At 41.9% G+C, this 20,580-nt stretch overlaps 1 protein-coding gene across 1 annotated transcript; it reads right to left on the bottom strand.

Moving 5' to 3' along the window:
• Nucleotides 1-264: 264 nt before the first annotated feature.
• Nucleotides 265-20,580, bottom strand: PYM1 (PYM homolog 1, exon junction complex associated factor). Its single transcript, XM_032348564.1, has 3 exons — nucleotides 20,104-20,580; nucleotides 1,583-1,676; nucleotides 265-1,187 (listed from the first exon to the last, which is right to left on the bottom strand). The coding sequence occupies exons 1-3, from the start codon at nucleotides 20,135-20,137 to the stop codon at nucleotides 704-706; spliced, it is 612 nt and encodes a 203-aa protein (XP_032204455.1). The 5' UTR covers nucleotides 20,138-20,580; the 3' UTR covers nucleotides 265-703.

Genomic DNA, 20,580 nt, shown 5'->3' on the forward strand with positions numbered 1-20,580 from the left:
TGTCAGGCTCCCTAATCAGTGGGGAGTCTGTTTCTGCTTCTCCCTCTCCCTCTGCTCCTCTCCCTGCTCATGCTTGTGCTCTCTATGTGTCTCTCTCGCAAATAAATAAGCTTTCAAAAAAAAATTAAAAATTAAAAGGAATAGTACTCCCAACACTTGTTTTCCAGTACCAAACTGAGGGAGATAAAACACCTACTAGAAGCCTAGATGCTGAAAAGAGAGGGACAAAGTCAGATACGTTGTCTACTTGAGTTTATTCTGTTCTTAAAAAAAAAAAAAAAAAAAAAAAAAAAAACGGAGGTGAGGAATGGAGGGAGAAATAACCCATAAACACTGTGAACAGGAACCAAGACTCCAAGACTTGGGTGTACTCCCCCTACCCTCGACCTCAGTTCTCCAAGAGTCCCACCCACCCAATTCTCTTTTCAACAAGACACCCAAATCAGCAGCAAAGGTACCTGGGGTAGTCACTGAGATTTTCAACACTGGGAATGGGAGGGAGAAAAGTCCAAAAAATAGGAGTTGGGAAGAAGAGGGAAGGAATGACGGCGAGGCTAGGCTCTGGAGGACGGAGTTGGACCATGAGAGGTGGAACTGAGTCAGTATGGGGGGTCCCCCTCCTGACTGCTGCTGCCCACATTCCTCAGGACCCCAGAGAGCCCCATGGTTTGTTCTGCAGTCCATTCCCTACTCCCCAAAGGCCTCACAGGCCCAGCTCCAAGTCCTCGAGCTCCTCCTCTAGCGCCCTCCTCCTCGCTAGCTTCTCCAGCTGCTCTTTGCTGGGCTGGCTGATCTCCCCAGCCTGGATCCGCTGCTGCAGCTCTTCCACCTGCCGAAGCTTCTTCTTTAGGTTCTTTATCTTCTTGGCCTTCTCAGTGGTGACAGCTGAGTCAGGCTGGTCAGAGGCAGCTGTAGGGGCTGCCCGGGAGCCCTGGGGAGCAGTGGGGACTTGGGCAGTCTCTCCCAAAGACACCTTATCGAGAGTCCGGCTCAAGGCCTCTGCCTCCCCCTTCTCCTGCTGCTGCCGCCGCTTCTCCTTCCGCTTCAGGTTGCGTTTGGCTGTCTTGGAGAGGCCTGGTTCCCCTCCTTCAGGCCTGGATGGGGTGACAGGAGCAGTGGCCTCGGGGCTCAGACCTGGAGGCAGTTCTGGTTTACTCTTGAAAAACTTCACATACTTGTTCTCATACCTGCAGGGAAGAGAGGTCAACAGTTTCAAAGAAACACTTACTTCTGGAGCCCTTTTCTTAAACCTTCTAATCACTTCATCCATTTCACTTTCTGGCTTCCTTCCTCTCCTGTGGTCCCTTTCCAATTTCCCCCTGTTCTGCAGGCTGTGGGAAGGTCTCCAGGTCTCAAAGTTCTCTCTGCCTGAATGTTGTTTGGAGGTTCCAAAGAACAGAAGCCATAGGAACAGGACTAGGCACTTTAAACCCCCTCGCTCATTCCTGAATCCCAGCCCCCTCTCTTCTTCTTTCTCAGATAGTTGCTCCCTCCTTCCATTTCCTAGGGTCCTGGGATCAGGAGATTCTTCTTTTCTGTAGGGACCCCATTAAGTACCCCCTCCTCACGCCTAACCACGCACACTGGGACCTCCTCCTGGGGCACATAGCCTTCTTTCACCCTCCGTTGCTTGCGCCAGGTCCCGTCAGGTCGTTGTGTTGAAGCGATGTATTTGCCTGCAATGAGAGAATTAAATTAGACAGTTATTCTTCCTAATTTTCAAATATTTCCGAATCTGAAAGAATCCATGAATGCACACAGCCTTCCTCAGCCCCCATCCAGCCACTAAATGCAACCATGAAGGCGTCCTTTTCTCTCATCAACCTTCAATTGCCCATCTCATCATTATTCACTGAGTAACCAAACACAGTATCATACACCAGCCCTGTACCCAGGAGTTTGTTTGGTTTTTTTTTTAAGATTTTATTTATTTATTTGACAGAGAGAGATCACAAGTAGGCAGAGGCAGGCAGAGAGTGAGAGAGGGAAGCAGGCTCCCCGCTGAGCAGAGAGCCCGATGCGGGACTCGATCCCAGGACCCTGAGATCATGACCTGAGCCGAAGGCAGCGGCTTAACCCACTGAGCCACCCAGGTGCCCCAGAGTTTTTTTTTTTTTTTAAAGGATTTTATTCATTCACTTCAGAGAGTGAAGAGAGCATGCTTGTGAGGGGAAGGACAGAGAGAATCTTTAAGCAGACTCTGTGCTGGGTGCAGAGCCCTATGTGGGGTTCGGTCTCACTACCCTGAGATCATGACCTGAGCCAAAACCAACAGTTGAACACTTAACCGACTGAGCCACTCAGGTGCCACAGGAGTTTCCATTTTTACCTGGGCCACCCAGGTGCCCCAGGAGTTCCTATATTCTATTTTTAATTTGGCTGGCAAAATAGGACAGGCAGAGAAGAAGAGTTTAAAAAAGAAAAAAAAACAAACACAAGACAATAGCATGGGGGCATCCAATAACTGAGTAAAAAGCCAAAAGGGGGCAAAAACAAGGACTACAGGAAGCAGAAATGACTGGAGATATAGAGAGGGTAAGTTTAATTAAAATGGGTCATGAAGGAGCACCTGAGTGGCTCAGTGGGTCAAAGCCTCAGCCTTCAGCTCAGGTCATGATCTCAGGGTCCTGGAATTGAGCCCCGCATCGGGCTCTCCGCTCGGCAAGGAGCCTGCTTCTCCCTCTCCCTCTCCCTGCCTCTCTGCCTACTTGTGATCTCTGTCTGTCAAATAAATAGATAAAATCTTAAAAAAAAAAAAAATGGGTCATGAAAAACAGGTCAACTTTTAAGGATCCGTACTTCACATGTAAAAGCACCAGTACATAGGACATATGTAAAGGATCTTTGTTGCTGCGTAACTTAAAATAGGAAAAACCAAAAGCAGCTTGTCTGGCCATCAACAGATGACTGCCTGAATACATGCAGACCATCCACACGATGGAACACCATGCTGTTATGAGAAAGAGTGTCAGATATAAATGCGCTCACTCTGGCTTGAATGGTGCTTATGATATACTAAGTGAAAAAGCAAATTGCAAGGCAATGTGTAGAGAGTAATTATTCTCAAAGTTTTTTCTTTCAGAATCCCTTTCACTCTTATTTTGTAATATTATCCATTTTACTATGCAATATTAAAAAACAAAAAACAGCAGTGCCTGGGTGGCTCAGTTGGTCAAGTGTCCAACTCTTGGGTTTGGTTCAAGTCATGCTCTCAGGGCCATGGGATGGAGCCATGTGTCAGGCTCCATGCTCTGCAGGGAGTCTGCTTGAGATTCTCTCCCTCTGCTCCCCTCCAAATAAATAAATATATCTTAAAACAAAACAAATAGGGTGCCTGAGTGGCATAGTCAGTTAAGCATCCAACCCTTGGTTTTGGCTCAGGTGGCAGTCTGGGGGTCAAGAGATTGAGACCCTACATCAGGCTCAAAGCTCAGCTTGGGTCTACTTGAGGTTGTCTCTTCCTCTGCCCCTCCTGGTCATGGTCTCTCTCTCTCTCTTTAAAATAAATAAATAAATCTTTAAAAAAATATATTCATTAATCTGATCAGAAAAATCTTCACTGGGAAGCTCTCAAGTTCACAGCAGCAAATACAAGTTTTCCAGAATTCTTATTTTTACTTGAAGGCTTGAATTTTACCACTGGCAACAAACAGTGTCAGTTGTTTTCCTTGAAATGATAAGCTCACTTCCTTCCCTTCAGGAAAATACCTAGCAGATACCCAGTTCTCAATTATGAGTTTTCAGTGTTTTTTTTTATGTAAAAATAGTGTTCCGCAAGCCTGTTTAGCTTGCAACTTATGGACAACTGTGCCAGTGCTTTTCCTTAACACTCCACCTTACTTCAGTATGCAGCCAAGTGTTTCATCCTTCCTTCCCATTTAGTCCACAGAGAACATTAAAAAGATGAGGAACTTCCAGTTATAAAACGAGTAAGTTCTGGGGAATCCAAGCATGGTAACCATCCTTAACAGAGAACCATACGGTATACTTCATAGTTGCTATGAGAGTAGACCTTAACAACAACAAAATGGTAATTTTGTGAAGGATGTGTTAACTAATCTTATTATGGTAAACATTTCACTATACATATATCATATCATCACACTGCATACCTTAAACCTACACAATGTTCTATGTCAAATATATTTCAATAAAGCTGGAAAAAAGTAAAAAGATGTGTAATCAAGGGTCAGGGTTTAACAAAATTTGTAAATCTTAGTGTATAATCAAGGCTATTCTTAAGTGAAACTGGCATTATTTACTGCAAGCATGCAGCAGTGAAGAAGAGCACAGTGAGTGGGAGTTGGTGTACCCACCTTGATTAGTGCCAAGGGACCAGCAGTTTTATCCACCTTTGCTTTTGCACCCTCAGAGCAAATGTCAACCCAGCAAAAAAAAAAAAAAAAAAGGACAACTAACATCTTAGTATATGATAAAAATAGTTATGCTTGCAGACCTCTTGAAACTGTCTTAGGGAACCCCCAAGGGTCCTGGACAACACTGTTGAGAACTGCTGATGTAAGGTACACTCCCAATCTTGTTGGGGCACGGAGCAGCACTTAACAGTCCATTCACTTTACACACAGGGGCAAGGAGAAAGGTGTGGAAGGACACATACCAAAGATACCAAGCCTTTAATGCTGGTTATCTTAAGAGGGGCAACCTGGAAGAAGAGGTAATAGAAACCATTAACCATTAATATATATACTTTCTGTCCTCATAGATATCTTTATTTATACCATTAGTATGTTTTTAGAAATCTTATATATACATATATATTATGTGTTGTGTTGTGTTTTTTTGTTTTGTTTTTTAAGTAGGCTCCACATCCTACATGGGGCTTGAACTCACAACCCTGAGAAGAAATCACATGCTCCATCAATTAAACCAGCCTGGCGCCCCATGCATTACTTTTTTTTTTTTTCTTTTTAAGTATTACTTTTGTAAAAAGAAAGATTTGTAAAAGAAAAGTAAAAAGTCAAGCCTAGAGGTGCTTGGGCGGTTCAGTAGGTTAAGCATCTGCCTCTGGCTAGGTTATAATCCTAGTGTCCTAGGATTGAGCCCGAGCCCCATATCAGGCTTTCTGCTCAGTGGGAAGCCTGTTTCTCTCCCTCCCTTTGCTTGCTGCTCCCCTGCTTGTGCTCCCCCTCTATCAAATAATAAAATCTTTTTTTAAAAAGTCAAGTCTAGGTCTTTACATATGGATTATATATTGTTCCATGAATTGGCTTTTTGTTCAAAATGCAAGTATCAATTAATTAAAACTAAAAAAAAAATTGTTAAAGAAAATGGGTAAGATCTGACAGGTAGAAGAGACAGGACAAAGAACAAGCAAGCAAAGAAAGTCATGGATGTGGAAAGGGACGTGGAGTATTTAGAAAACACAAAGAGGAGTCCGGGTGAATCAGGTAGTTCATGTTAGGGAATAAGAAAAAAATGGGGCCAGATCTTGGAAAGCCTTCAACACAACATCAAGGAATTTAAAGGTTATCTGGTGAGTAAAAGAAAGGCACTGAGGATATTTCCTGCTTAAATGCAACAGTTTGAAGATAAGAGTATAAACTGAAGAATGAAAAAGCTGAGGCTTCATGGAGGGAGGATGACTGGAGCTGGGCTTTAAAGAAAGAGACAAACTCACATAAGTAAACGAGGCAGAATGGATTCAAAATAGAAGCTCATCCTAAAACAAATGCACACGTGGGAACGGAGATGGCGTGTTCAGGATATGGTGGCTGAGTCAGAGGGCTGGTGTAAAGCTAATGAGCAGGGGATGCTCAGACATTGAAACACCAGCTAAGGAGTTTAATATCTGGTACATGGCATGCATTCAATAAACATTTGTCCAATGAGTGACTCTTTTATCCAAAGCAGTGTTTTAGGGCAAGTAATCCGGCAGGATGAAAAGGTGAATTGGCAAGGGAAAACCCTGGAGACTCGGGAAACCAGTTAGGGGGGAAAAGGGTGCGATAACCCTGGCATGAGAGACAGAATTGGCTGAAACAGTGAGAAGGGAAAGGAAGAGACCGCCAGACAAATCTTATTAGCAAAGAATCCACAACACCTGGGAAGTCACTGATGGGGGAGGGGTAATTGGCTAAAGTAAAAAATAATTCAACACATTTAATAATTCCAACCTTGAGAATACAGCATAAGGAAATACTTCCAACAGTAAAAAACAAAAACAGAAAAAGAAGAAAGGGAGAGGTAATCATGGGTAAATTATGGCATTATCTATAAAGAACTAAAAATTAAAAACAAACTTCAAGTCCAGGCATACAGGAACAGTGTAGAATATATCCAATAAAAATGATAATAGGGGCACCTGGTTGGCTCAGTCAGAAGTGTGTGACTCTTTTTTTTTTTTTTTTTGAAGATTTTATTTATTTATTTGACAGAGATCACAAGTAAGCAGAGAGGCAGGCAGAGAGAGAGGAGGAAGCAGGCTCCCCGCTGAGCAGAGCCAGATGCGGGGCTGGATCCCAGGACCTGGGATCATGACCTGAGCCGAAGGCAGCGGCTTTAACCCACTGAGCCACTCAGGCGTCCCAGAAGTGTGTGACTCTTAATCTCGGGGTGGCAAGTTCAAGTCCCATATTGGGTGTACAGATTACTTAAAAATAAATAAATAAACTTTAAAGAGACATGACATAATTTTAACAAACGATAATAAAATTTTAAATCACATAAGGTGACATAATATGAAACACAATGAAACTATATAAATATACCATGATTTCAATTATTAAATATGTTTTGTATATTTTTAAGTTTAGAAAAGAATGTGCAATATGAAAAGTTGTCGGGTGATTAGATTATAAATAATCTTTTATTTTTAAAGATGTTATTTATTTGTCAGAGAGAGAGAGAGAGAGAGACAGGCAGAGGAGGAAGCAGGCTCCTGGGAGCAAGGAGCCCAATGTAGTACTCCTCCCAGGATTCTGGGATCATGACCTTATCTGAAGGTGGACAGTTAACCTACTGAGTCACCCAGGCATCCCATAATCTTTCTTTCTAAGAATGCCCATTAATATTGTTATATTGTAGGTTTTATTTTTTTTTTAAGATTTATTTATTTACTTGAGAAAGAGAGAGAGAGGCATGAGTGGGGAAAGGGTCTGAGGGAGAAGCAGATTCATGGCTGAGCAGGGAGCCCAATGTGAGACTGGATCCCAGGACTCTGGGATCATGACCTGAGCTGAAGGCAGTCGCTTAACCAACTGAGCCACTCAGGTGCCCATACTGTAGGTTTTAAAAGTCTCTCATTTTGGGGTACCTGAGTGGCTCAGTCGTTAAGCCTCTGCCTTTGGCTCAGGTCATGATCAGATCAAAAGCGTACAACTTTTGATCTTGGGATTGTGAGTTCAAGCCCCATGTTGGGTGTGGAAATAATTAAAAATTTTTTTTTCTAAACTTTATATTCACTTTTTTTTTTTTTTTTTTTTTTTTTTTTTAGATTTGAGAGAGACAAAGACCACGCAAGAGCAGGGGATGAGGGAGGGGAGAGGGAGAAATAGACGCCCTGCTGAGCAGGTGCCTGACCAGGGTTGGGGGGAGGGGGGCATCTTCATCCCAGGACCCTGAGAAGATGGCCTGAGCCTAAGGCAGATGCTTAAACAACTGACTCACCCAGGAGACCCCCCAAATAAAATCTTTTTTTAAAAATCTAATTTTAGGGGCACCTGGGTGGCTCAGTGGGTTAAGTCGCTGCCTTTGGCTCAGGTCATGATCTCAGGGTCCTGGGATCGAGCCCCGCATCGGGCTCTCTGCTCAGCGGGCTCTCTGCTCAGCGGGGAGCCTGCTTCCTCCTCTCTCTCTGCCTGCCTCTCTGCCTACTTGTGATCTCTGTCTGTCAAATAAATAAATAAAATCTTAAAAAAAAAATCTAATTTTGGGTTTCAAACAAATGGTTTGGAGAACAGGTACACAACAGAGAGTGAAATTACTTTTGACCCCTGGTGATTTAAAAAGATTCTGTGGAGGACACAGACCTGTTGTAATCTTTGGAAGATGAGAGGACTGAGACAGGGAATGGGGAATGTGGTTACGAGAAAGAGAAGTATTTTAGGCATGCGGGACTAGGCAAAGGGACAAATCAAACTAGTCAGGACTCTGCTTAAAATTCTGGATTCCTATTGCCTTCAGGGTATTTACATGGAGGATGGGACTACAAAAAAGGCCTTGCTAGTCTCCTCTCTCACCACTTAGTCACTTACACTCTGTTCCAGCCACTGAATATTTATCCACAAATCTTACCAGACCTGTGTCTCTGATGTCTATGCATTTTTGCTTTTGCTTCCTTTGGCGTGGAATAGATTTTCCTTGATTCTTATCTTAGTTAATTCCTACTGGTCTTTAAAGGTCAAGTTCAAGTATAAACTCCTCAGTGAAGTCTTCCCTGACATTCCCACCCCAAGCCAGGTTAAAAGTAGCCCTTTATGTAACACCTTGGTGCACAGCACCTGTTTTGGCCTTTATCATGCTCTAATGTTTAACATAATTGCATTCTTTCCTGAGAGCAGAGACTTTGTCTTTGATCTCTGAGGCAAAGGGACTAGTCTATAGAAGGCTGTAATTATTTCGGATTAATAAATAAAGATGGGCGCCTGCCTGGCTCAGTTGGTAGACCATGTGATTCTTGATCTTGGGGTTGCAAGTTCAAGCCCAACATTGGGTACAAAGATTACTTAAAAATAAAATCTTTTTTTTTTTTTTTAAAGATTTTATTTATTTATTTGACAGAGAGAAATCACAAGTAGTCAGAGAGGCAGGCAGAGAGAGAGGGAAGCAGGCTCCCCGCTGAGCAGAGAGCCCAATGCGGGACTCGATCCCAGGACCCCGAGATCATGACCTGAGCCGAAGGCAGCGGCTTAACCCAATGAGCCACCCAGGCGCCCCTAAAAATAAAATCTTTAAAAAAAAAAAAAAAACTCTTTTAAAGATTTTTATTTATTCATTTGACACAGAGAGATCACAAGTAGGCAGAGAGGCAGGCAGAGAGAGAGAGAGGAGGAAGCAGGCTCCCCGCGGAGCAGAGAGCCCAATGCGGGACTCGATCCCAGGACCCCGAGATCATGACCTGAGCCGAAGGCAGCGGCTTAACCCACTGAGCCACCCAGGCGCCCCTAAAAATAAAATCTTTAAAAAAAAAAAAAAAACTCTTTTAAAGATTTTTATTTATTCATTTGACACAGAGAGATCACAAGTAGGCAGAGAGGCAGGCAGAGAGAGAGAGAGGAGGAAGCAGGCTCCCCGCGGAGCAGAGAACCCGATGCGGGACTCGATCCCAGGACCCCGAGATCATGACCTGAGCCGAAGGCAGCGGCTTAACCCACTGAGCCACCCAGGCGCCCCTAAAAATAAAATCTTTAAAAAAAAAAAAAAAACTCTTTTAAAAAAATAATTTAAGCATCATACTAGAGAACATGAACCTAGTATAATTTGGGCAAAAAGCATATGTAATGAGAAAAGAGACTAGAAGTAAATTAGTCAGAATATGGAAGGTATCCAATCTCTCTTGAGTTTGGAGTTAAGCTTCAGACTGTGGGAGAACACTGAAGGCCAAAAGCAGAGTACACAGGATCTGCTCAAAGCAGTGCTTAAGGATTAACATCAAAATGTATAATAGAAACTAAAAGTAGAACAAATGAAAATAATAGTCACCACAGAGAAAAACTGATTTAGATCATCTCTATGGGTATTGAAAGGAAAATGAAAGAGAAATTCATTATGAAGAAGTCAATAGGGCCAAAAGACTGCCAAGATTTGAATTAGAGAGACGAGGTAATTGAAACTGCTATAATGGGTTTAATCTGGTGCTTTTCACATGTATTCTCTTATTTTTTACAACATACCTGTGGGTAAATTGGGCAAATGGTAATAATATTTATTCACACATGGATTTTAAATGTTTATTGAGCACTGGGTGTTGTGCCAGGCACTGTAACAGCAGTTAGGGATACAACAATGAACAAAGCACGCAAGGGTCCTGTCTTTTTGTACCATGCATTCTAGCAAGGAAGAAAGGTAATAAAAAAGACCACAAATAAACTAATTACAGTATCACTTGTGAATGTGCAAAATTTAGAGGATAAAAATCACCGATCCAATACCTGAAACTAATACAACACTGTAAATTATACTGGAATTAAAACAAACAACATGCGACAACATGGATGGAACTAGAGCTTATCATGCTTAGCGAAATAAGTCAAGCAGAGAAAGACAACTATCATATGATCTCCCTGATATGAGGAAGTGGTGATGCAACATGGGGGCTTAAGTGGGTAGAAGAAGATTCAATGAAACAAGATGGAATTGGGAGGGAGACAAACCATAAGTGACTCTTAATCTCACGAAACAAACTGAGGGTTGCTGGGGGGAAGGAGGTTGGGAGAAGGGGGTGGGATTATGGACATTGGGGAGGGTATGTGCTTTGGTGAGTGCTGTGAAGTGTGTAAACCTGGTGATTCACAGACCTGTACCCCTGGGGATAAAAATATATGTTTATTAAAAACAACAACAACAACAACAACAACAACAAAACACAAAGAAAGTCTAGAGAAGATGATAACTTTGTGAAAATAACTAATTCAATTCTAGACAGGCAGTGTTTTACGTGAAATTAAGGAGGAAAGGACAATACTCGAAACATGTATTTAAGATAACTGCACAAAGATTATAGTTCAAGGCTTAAGACAAGTAACAGTGGAATGTGAGAAGAGACATGGCAGAAGCTTCTTGAATGGCCATCCTAACTGGAAGCCCTGAGATGCTGATAGCCCATTATCCTCTTGGTTCCATTCTCTGTCCTTCATGTCCTTTCATTCAGAGGTAAAGTGAAAATGAAGGGAGTGGTTTGGAGATACCTACCCTAGAACTCAAAACCAAGGGCAGGATACCAGGATTGTCAGGTAGCGCCCTTGAGAATGTCAGAAACACAGATTAGAGATTGCTACCACAAGAACATGGTAAATTCAGCTATTCTCTCACATCTGCTGTTTTGTAATCCTTAATCTGTTGCCTTAAACTGTAAAAGAGCCTTATTTTGGGGGGTGGCAGGAACACAGTGAAGAGACAAGACAGAAAACAAGGCCTGAGAGAACTCTAAGGGGTTAGGCTGAAGCGACTGTTCAATCCCTGTGACCTGTTTCAATAAAGGAGATCTGTATGACAAATCTGAGCCTGGGGATGATCTTAGGGCCAAGAATTATAATTATACAGTTTCTAAAACCTGGGGAAAATACAGAAAGAGAAGATCCAATATGGAGAAATGACCTTGGAAAAACGGTCATGATTATCTTCCTCAAGAAAGAAAAGGTGTCAGCAGTCACAGAAAACAACTGTAGGAGAGCAGAACCAGGACGGTGTTATGCCATGGAGACCAAAAGAGTTTTAAGGGCAGCTGATTAAGGGTATTAAATAATGCACAGAGATTAAGGAAAAGGAAAACGGAGAAGAAAAAAAAATTGGCAATTTGGAAATTTCTAGTTATCTTTAAGAATACAGCTTCAGAAAAGCAGAGTAGTCAGAAACCAGACTACAAATTAATTAAAAGGATAAACACTTATTGAAAGCTTCCTATGAGAAAAGTATCCTAGTAAGTGCTACAGGGATTATCAAGAGGGAGTAAAATGGTCCCTACTTTAAAGCAATTTGGGCAACTGCGTGGTTCAGTCGGTTAAGCGGTTGCCTTTGGGTCAGGTCATGATCCCAGGGTTTGGGATTGAGCCCCACGTCAGGCTCTTTGCTCAGCAGGGAGCCTGCTTCTCCTTCTCCCTCTGCCTGCTGCACAGCCCCCGCCCCGCTTGTGCTCTCCCTCTGTCAAATGAATAAATAAAATCTTTTTTAAAAAATCAAGCAATTTACAGTCTAAGGAAGAGGGTGGACAAGTTAGGCAAGGACTAAAACAAAAATATAAACGTCTTAGGTATCTTAAGAGACACTGATACATACTGGTACCAGATTTCAAGAGACTAAATAATCACACTCTGTTTGATGGGGGAAGGTGACAAAAAATCAGGAGAATCTCAGGGACCCAACCTTAAATACTAGGTAGTAACAGTAGTACAATAACAAACTGTGGCTGATATTTCTGTGGGCAGAGAAAGGAAGGGAAAGGGCCTAAGAGGAGTAACAACAAGCAAAATCATAGCAGTGGAAAACTCACAGTATGCTAAGAACAGTTAGGAAAGAGCATTGATTAATAAGTGGCTCCATTGCATCAGAAACTTTACATATATTACTCTATTGAATCCAGACATTGGGTAGATATTATCATCTACAGCTAAGATTAAGAGTCCTTAAGAGGTTAAAGATGGGTCCAAGATCACAAAGGCACAATGCTATTCCACCTGTCTTACACCACATAGCCCAGTTTCACTGGGAATTATAGGCAGAGACCTAGTATGTGGTGATACTATACTGAAAAGTGGCTGGCACTCATATTAAAGAGCATATCTAAGAGCAAATGGTATATATGTAAATTTCACGATCAACTCCAAAAAGAAAATAGCAGCTACCAAACAATGAGAAATTTAATAGCTTGCCCAAAGTTATGGTCAGTAAGCTACAGAATTCAAACCCAGGCTATGCTCCAAAAGCTGTACATTTTATACTACTTCTGCATATTGTGTTATAAATGAAAAAGATACAAAAATGTTCAACCTCACTAATAATAAAAAAAAATTATAAAACAATAAAATAAAATTTCCATTTGTCAGAGTAGTAGAATTTTTGAAGATAAGAACACCAGTGTGGTCAAAGATGTCATTAAATCAGCATAGTCATATACTGGGTGGTAAAACCCTTTAGAAAGCAATCTGGCTAACACAGCAAGACAATAAAGGTAATCCTATAGTTTCCGAGCATTTCCCAAAGCTTTTGTTATATAAAATACTATTTCCATATGATAATAATAAAAGTTACCCCCCAAAATCATTAAATAAGTTTGGCCAATTATGGGTTAAACACAGGAAAGCAATTTTATTTTATCGGCAAGACTTAATGTGTTCTTATTCACGTGACTACTCACAATGGGAGTGTGATTTACAGTTTTCCCAGATTTATCTGACCACAGGAACCTTATTTATTTATTTGCTATTTATTTTGTTTTTACTTATTTTGTAGCATATCTTATAGGACTACTAAGCATTCCGAGGATCATATTTTGGGAAATATAGCTATTTGCTTTGATCCCAATTATATAAAATATAGATAAGCTACATATGTACACAGAAAAACTAAAAGGAATTGTAATTATAGTTATCTTTGGGTTCTAGAATTACCAAATATGCGTGTGACTTGTATTTTTATACTGCTTACAAAAACATTTTCCAAGGTTCCTATAATCAATATGAATTAAATCAATAAATGCTTATTCCCTATAACCCAGTAATTCTATTTCTGGGAACTCAATCCTAAGAAAATAACCCCAAATGCAGGCAAAAAATTATGCACAAAAGTATTCACAGAATTCTTCTAACAAAAATACTGGAAACAATCTAAAAGTTCAGTAACAGGGATGACTGGGTGGCTCAGTCAGTTAAATGTCTGCCTTTGGCTCAGGTCAGAGCCCTGGGATCCAGTCCCACATCAGGCTCTTTGCTCAGCACAGAGCCTGCTTCTCCCTCTGCTCTTCCCCCACTCATGTTTTCTCTCTTTCTCTGACAAATAAATAAAATCTTTAAAAATAAATAAATAAATAAAATACAAGTTCAATAACAGAAGAAACATAAGAGAAAGCGCATGCCTAAGCAATAAAACACTCTGCCAATATTTTAAAAAACTATAGTTTTCAAAGAATTTCTAATAGCAAGGAAAAATATTTATAGCATAAGGTTAAATAAAAAGGCAAAATATAATTATATATACCATCTAATTAAAAAATGTTTAAAGGAGCGCCGGGTTGGCTCAGTGGGTTAAGCCTCTGCCTTCAGCTCAGGTCATGGTCTCAGGGTCCTGGGATTGAGCCCCGCATTGGGCTCTCTGCTCAGCAGGGAGCCTGCTTCCTCCTCTCTCTGCCTGCCTCTCTGCCTACTTGTGATCTCTCTCTCTCTCTGTGTCAAATAAAATAAATAAAATCTTTTAAAAAATAGAAAAAAAAAATTTTAAAATGTTTTAAAAATGCACAGAAAAGGGGCGCCTGGGTGGCTCAGTGGGTTGTCTCTGCCTTTGTCTCAGGTCATAATCTCAGGGTCCTGGGATCAAGACCGCATTACCACATTGGGCTCTCTGCTCAGCAGGGAGCCCGCTTCCTCCTTTCTCTCTCTGCCTCTCTGCCTACTTGTGATCCTGTCAAGTGAATAAATAAAATCTTTTTAAAAGAATGCACAGATGGGCACCTGGGCGGCTCAGTGGGTTAAGCCTCTGCCTTCGGCTCAGGTCATGATCCCAGCATACTGGGATTGAGCCCCCTATCAGGCTCCCTACTTGGCAGGAAGCCTGCTTCTCCTTCTCCCACTACCCCCGGCTTGTCAAAATCCTTCTCTTGCTGTGTCTCTCTCTGTCAAATAAATAAATAAAATCTTTTTTTTTTAAATGCACAGAAAAAATAAAGATCAGAAGGATATGTCCCAAATTAAACAGAAGACTCTGGGTGAATGATTTATATTGAACAAAAATTACATAAATAAATCTGTACTTAAGGAACAGTATTCTGGCAACAGTGTGTCATATGAACTGGAACAGAGAGAGAGAGACTGGAGATAGCACAACTATTTAGGAGGTCACAGCAATATTTTCAGGATAAAGGAAAATAGAATTTTATCAAGGATGAAGAAGGACTCAAGTACTATGCTTGATACTTTGCATATATAATCTCTTCTGATCCATACAATAATCCTTACGAACAGTAATACTTACAGAACCATTTGCTGGGCACTTTGTATGTGCCAGAAATGTACATCCTTTCATTTAAATTTTAATTCTCACAATAATACTATGTGGTAGGAGTTATTATTCCAATTTCATTGATGAGTGCTTGCTTTGGCAGCACATATACCAATTTCATTGATGAGAAGACTAAAACTTAGATTCCTAAGGTTTAAAATTCCCAAGGCCATGTACCTGACAAGTATTGAAGATGGGATAAGGATATCAGCAGTAGGAACAGAAGAATGACATTTTGACAACTAGTGTATGGCAGGGGATGGGGAAAGAGAGGAATAAAAGATGATGCAACAAATAAAATACCTAGTGCTCTGATCTTGGTTTCTTGATACTATTCTCTAGTGAAAGGAATAGGGGCTCCTTGGAGAAAGGCTGATTCTAGGACTGGGACAGGAAATAAAAAGACGAGCCTGGAGCATCTTCTAGCGCCAGAAAGTAAGGAAGAGCTAAAAAAACAAAAACAAAAACCTACACTGTTGGGGGTAAGTCAAAGGGACATAGGGCCAACTAAAATTTTCCAATGTCCAAAGCTGGAACATTTGAGCAATAAAATAAATAGTAGATTATAGCCTAAAGTCCATACTGCTATAAATAAATGATTGAATAAATAAATGGAGAAGAGATAAATCTGCAGAAAAATTCCAAATAACATGTATAAATACTCCATCCTTAAGGAAGGAAGTGTAACTTCCCTCTTTATGGGCCATGAATAGAGACTTCTATCTCAAGTGCAGTATGAAAAAGATAAGGGAAATAAGGGTAACTTTACTGTGGAGAAACCTTACAACACTACTTCAGCCAAGTGATCATGGTCAGTATCAACAGTAAAAAAATCGTTATGGAGCGCCTGGGTGGCTCAGTGGGTTAAAGCCTCTGCCTTCGGCTCGGGTCGTGATCCCAGGGTCCTGGGATAGAGCCCCACATCGGGCTCTCTGCTCAGCGGGGAGCCTGCTTCCCTTCCTCTCTTTGTCTGCCTCTCTATTTGTAATCTCTGTCTGTCAAATAAAGAAATAAAATCTTTAAAAAAAAATCGTTATGATAGGTACCCCTGATATGATGAAAATGTCACTTTTCCTCTGAGGTTATACACCAAAAACACGTAACCCCAGTCTAATCATGAGAAAAACATCAGACAAATTCCAAAAGAGAGGCATCCTATAAAATACTTGACTAGTATTCCTCAAAACTATCAAGGTCATCAAAAACAAGGAATAGTCTGAGAAACTGTTCACAGCCAAAAGGAGCTTAAGGAGACGTGAAAACTAAAAGCAATGTGGTATCTGGGATGGGAACCTGGAACAGAAAAGAAAGTTAGGTGAAAACTAAGGAACTCTGAATAATGTACAGACTATAATTAATAATAATGGATCAGGGGCACCTGGGTAGCTCAGTCGGTTAAGCAGCTGTCTTTGGCTCGGGTCATGACCCTAGGGTTCTGGGATAGAACCCATCAGGCTCCTTGCTCAGCAGGGAACCTGCTTCTCTCTCTGCCTGCCACTCCCTCTGCTTGTGCTCTCTTCCTTTCTCTGACAAATAAATAAAATCTTAAAAAAAAAAGTATCAGTATCAGTTCGTTAATTGTAATAATGGCACCGTACTAATGTAAGATGTTAATAATAGGAGAAACTGAGTGTAACATATATTGGAATTGTACCATCTTCCCAAGTTTTCTATAAATCTAATACTGTTCTAAAAAGTAAAGTCTATTTAAAATTAAAAAGGGTCGGGGCACCTGGGTGGCTCAGTGGTTTAAGCCTTTGCCTTCGGCTCAGGTCATGATCTCAGGGTCCTGGGATTGAGCCCCGCGTCGGGCTCTCTGCTCAGTGGAGAGCCTGCTTCCCCCTCTCTTTCTCTGCCTGCCTCTCTGCCTACTTGTGATCTCTGTCTGTCAAATAAATAAATAAAATCTTTAAAAAATAATTAAATTAAATTAAATTGAAAAGGGTGATGGTGCAAAAAGCTGATCTTGGTTTGGCTAAGTGTCATTAACAGAAATAAGGAAGGAAAAAAATACAATGATTTTGGGCAGACTGACTTTAAGGTATGACAGTGTATTTAAGAATGAAAGTTATTCGCCCATCAATTAGAAAAGAGAATAGGCGACCAGGAAAAGAGGGTGGCACTAGAAACAAAACTAAAGAATTAAGGGACAAATAAGCAGTAAGGAAATGAAAACAGTATGTGGAGACCTGTTACTCAAGAAATCAGGCTGTGAACAGGAAAGAAATGATAAGCCTTGACTTTTCAATGAAACAGAAAGTTGGCGGGGGGGGGCGGGCAGTGAAGCCATGGTGGGGGAAAAAAGCCATGACGGAATGTAAGCAAAGGAAAAAGAACTGCAGAGAAGCCAGGATCTTGGCAGAAATTAACACTAAGTTTTATTATACTGAATGTGCTAGTTTTGTGCTTTTTCTCTAGCCATGTGCTATGGCCTAGACATTAGAAGCCAAGAAAATAGATGATGGGTATGATGCAAGATAACAAAAGTGCTTGCTAAGTATAGATCAAAATAAATGAAGAAAAGCAATGAAGATAGTATCAAAGTGGCTAGTCACCAAGGTCTAGCAGAGCAGCATCAAAGGTAGTCATGAAGGTACTGGTAGATGTAATGAAATGGGAAAGGTCAAGAACCGAAGAAGGGCAAAAAGCAGATTCTCTGGATACCAGAAACAGGTATGTGAAATAGGATGTGAAAAAGTAACTGGTACGAAGGCTAAAGTAAGTGATGGAGAGCACCTAAAGGGTAAGCAGTGTCACAGAGGAGGTCCCGATTACAGTGATTCTGCTGTGCAGCTACTTTTTTGTTTTAAGAATTTATTCATTTATTTGAGAGAGAGAGAGAGCAAGCAAGCACTGGGAGGAGCAGCGGGAGAGCAACAAGCAGACTGTGCTGAGCCCAAAGCCTGATGCCAGGCTGGATCTCACAGACATTGAGACCACCACCTGAGTTGAAACCAAGAGTGGGACCCCTAACAGACTGAGCCAGCCGGTCGCCCCTGATGTGCAGCTACTTTAAAAATACAAAGAAGGGGGGCGCCTGAGTGGCTCAGTGGGTTAAAGCCTCTGCCTTCGGCTCAGGTCATGATCTCAGAGTCCTGGGATCGAGTCCCGCATCGGGCTCTCTGCTCAACAGGGAGCCTGCTTCCCTTCCTCTCTCTCTACCTGCCTCTCTGCCTATTTGTGATCTCTCTGTCGAATGAATAAATAAAATCTTTTAAAAAAATAAATAAATAAAAATACAAATAAGGGGTGCCTGGGTGGTTTAGTTGGTTAAGAGACCGACTTTTGATGTCAGCTCAGGTCTTGATCTCAGGATTGTGAATCCAAGCTTCAAGTTAAGCTCCACACTGAGCAAGGCCTACTTAAGGAAAAAAAAAAAAAATACAAATGACAATCAACCATCTTGTGCTGAGGAACTATAAGATTAGAGTATTCCAAAGATGCTGGAGACACAGAATAAGAGCAAGAAACACTGGAGGAAAAAGTGTGATGCAATAGTCCTGGGCCCTTGTGGGCAATAAATGATGGCCCTGAGGTTTTAGAGAAAATGCTATAATTGCATGGTGATACCTTCCATAAAGATTAGAGAGACCATGGTAGGTTAATGATCTAGAAATAGTAAGAGAAAGCAAAAAAGCAGTGTGATTCCTTCTTCTACATAGCCACAGAGAATAGAAGATACCTCTTAGTAGGAGGGTAGGGTGAAACGTGGTACCTGGATTTTCATGAAATCAGTTTAAAAAGAAAATAGTTGGACGTCTGGGTGGCTCAGTCGGTTAAGTCGCTGCCTTCGGCTCAGGTCATGATCCCAGGGTCCTAGGATGGAGTCCCACATGGGAACAGAGAGCCTGCTTCTCTCTCTGCCTCTGCCTGCCACTCTGCCTGCTTGTGCTCTCTCTCTCTCTCTCTCTATCTCTTTCTCTGACAAATAAATAAATTTTTTAAAAATCTTAAAAAGAAAATAGTTAAAAATAAAGAAAAGTGTACTGGACAATGAGTAATATTTTCAAAGCACACATTAAAAGGAGTCAGTAGATGAAGGACCCACTGAGTAGAGAACTGGAGAAGAGAGGTTCTGTGTACCACTTTGAAATGTGAGGCTGGGGAGAAACAGCAGAGACCTGGCTTGTCCTAAAATACCATAGGAGAGGTGGGCTGAGATGTAAGGAACATGCAAGGTAGCAAATCAAGAAGCATAAAGGGCACATTTTAAAACACAGCATACACAGAGTCAGTTCTACAGAAGATGCACATACACAAGTGAAGGCTACAAAAAACAGTTAACACCTTGCCTTGTAGATTTTATAAATTGCTTTTACATATGCTATCTTATTTGATCGTCACTACGTAGATATTCCTATGCACATTTTTCTAAAGATGAGGAAATTAGGATGGGACAAAACCAGAATGAAAACATTGATTTCAGTTTTCAACACATAAACCTCCATACACAACGGACACTTCAGCACCTCAATCAGCCAGGCCAGAAATTCTTCTCTAACCAGAAGTAACAATGGATTCTATGAATTTGTCAGAGGGCTTGAGAGGCCACACTAGACACCTCCTGTTTGCCTTCTTCCTACTCAGATCCCTCAACTTTTATCACTATCACCACCAGAGAAAATACAGAAGAGTGATGCCATCAGGAAGAAAACTCAAGCTGAAAGTTATATTAGGTTCTTCTTCCCTTCACACCTCTGAACCTCAGTGACCCAAAATTGAAGACGAGGAAGAGAATGTTAAAAATATTATATAGCAGTAAAGAGATCTTTAACAGACACAACTTCGAGAAAGAGAATCAAAACGAAGCTGGGGTAGGGCAGGAGGCAGGTACAGCAGATAGATGGGGGAGGGGAACAGAGGAGGAAAAGCTAGAATTGGAGGGAACTGAGCGTGTAGGAGCTCCCAAGACTGGAGAAACCAAGAGATATGGGATCGCCAGCTACTGGAGAAAAACTAAGGGCCCGTGAGGGTTCTGGAGCAGGGACTTCCACTGAAGGACCCCAGGGTTTGGGTGACCGGAAGCAGAGACCCCCAAACACGAGACCAGAAGGGGGCGCAGGTGACACCCCATAGGAGAGAATGAATGGGGAAGGCGGTCCGGAGGGCGGGGCAAAAGGAGGGGCCCCGGGATGGGCGGGGCACAGACCCCTTTCCAAGTCCGAACCCCTGCCCCGAGAGCCCGGGGAGAAGCGGCTCCGCGCCTCCCGCACTCACCGCCGGTCTCGTCAGTTACATAGGGAGTCGCCATCTTGAAAACGCAAACCACTTCCGGCGTGAGCGGGCTGGGGTCCCGCCCCCCTCCCCACCGGAAGTGGAGTCCCGATCATAGCCAGCCACCATTTTAGTCTTAAAGGGAGAGTACACCATTTCGTGGAAGGAGGTGGAAGAGGCAGAAGGTAGAAGAAGCTAAAGACTTCAATAAATAAAAGCCGTAGGCTCTGTTACTGCCACGGATACCAATACTGGGTGCCTGCTCCGTGTAAAGCAGTCCTCTGGTTGCCGAGAGAAGTTCCGAGGCACGGCCCCTCTCCGTCATCCAGGACCTTCCAGGGAAAAGGGGGCAAGACCCACCTGTACCCGGAAAGTGGGGCCGAAAACTCAGAATATTCAAGCCTTAGCCTGCACCGAGGTCCCAGAGCGGCTTGGGGAATGGGGCGCGCAAACTCTGGGAACATACTGGGGCGCACCAAT

Source organism: Mustela erminea, chromosome 6, assembly GCF_009829155.1.
Source record: "Mustela erminea isolate mMusErm1 chromosome 6, mMusErm1.Pri, whole genome shotgun sequence".
Taxonomy (NCBI): domain Eukaryota; kingdom Metazoa; phylum Chordata; class Mammalia; order Carnivora; family Mustelidae; genus Mustela; species Mustela erminea.

Coding starts and splice junctions, on each gene's coding strand:
- PYM1 (XM_032348564.1), bottom strand. CDS start 20,137: ATGGCGACTCCCTATGTAACTGACGAGACCGGCG. Junction 1,677..20,103: donor TGTAACTGACGAGACCGGCG/GTGAGTGCGGGA, acceptor CTCTCATTGCAG/GCAAATACATCGCTTCAACA. Junction 1,188..1,582: donor CCCCAGGAGGAGGTCCCAGT/GTGCGTGGTTAG, acceptor TCTTCCCTGCAG/GTATGAGAACAAGTATGTGA.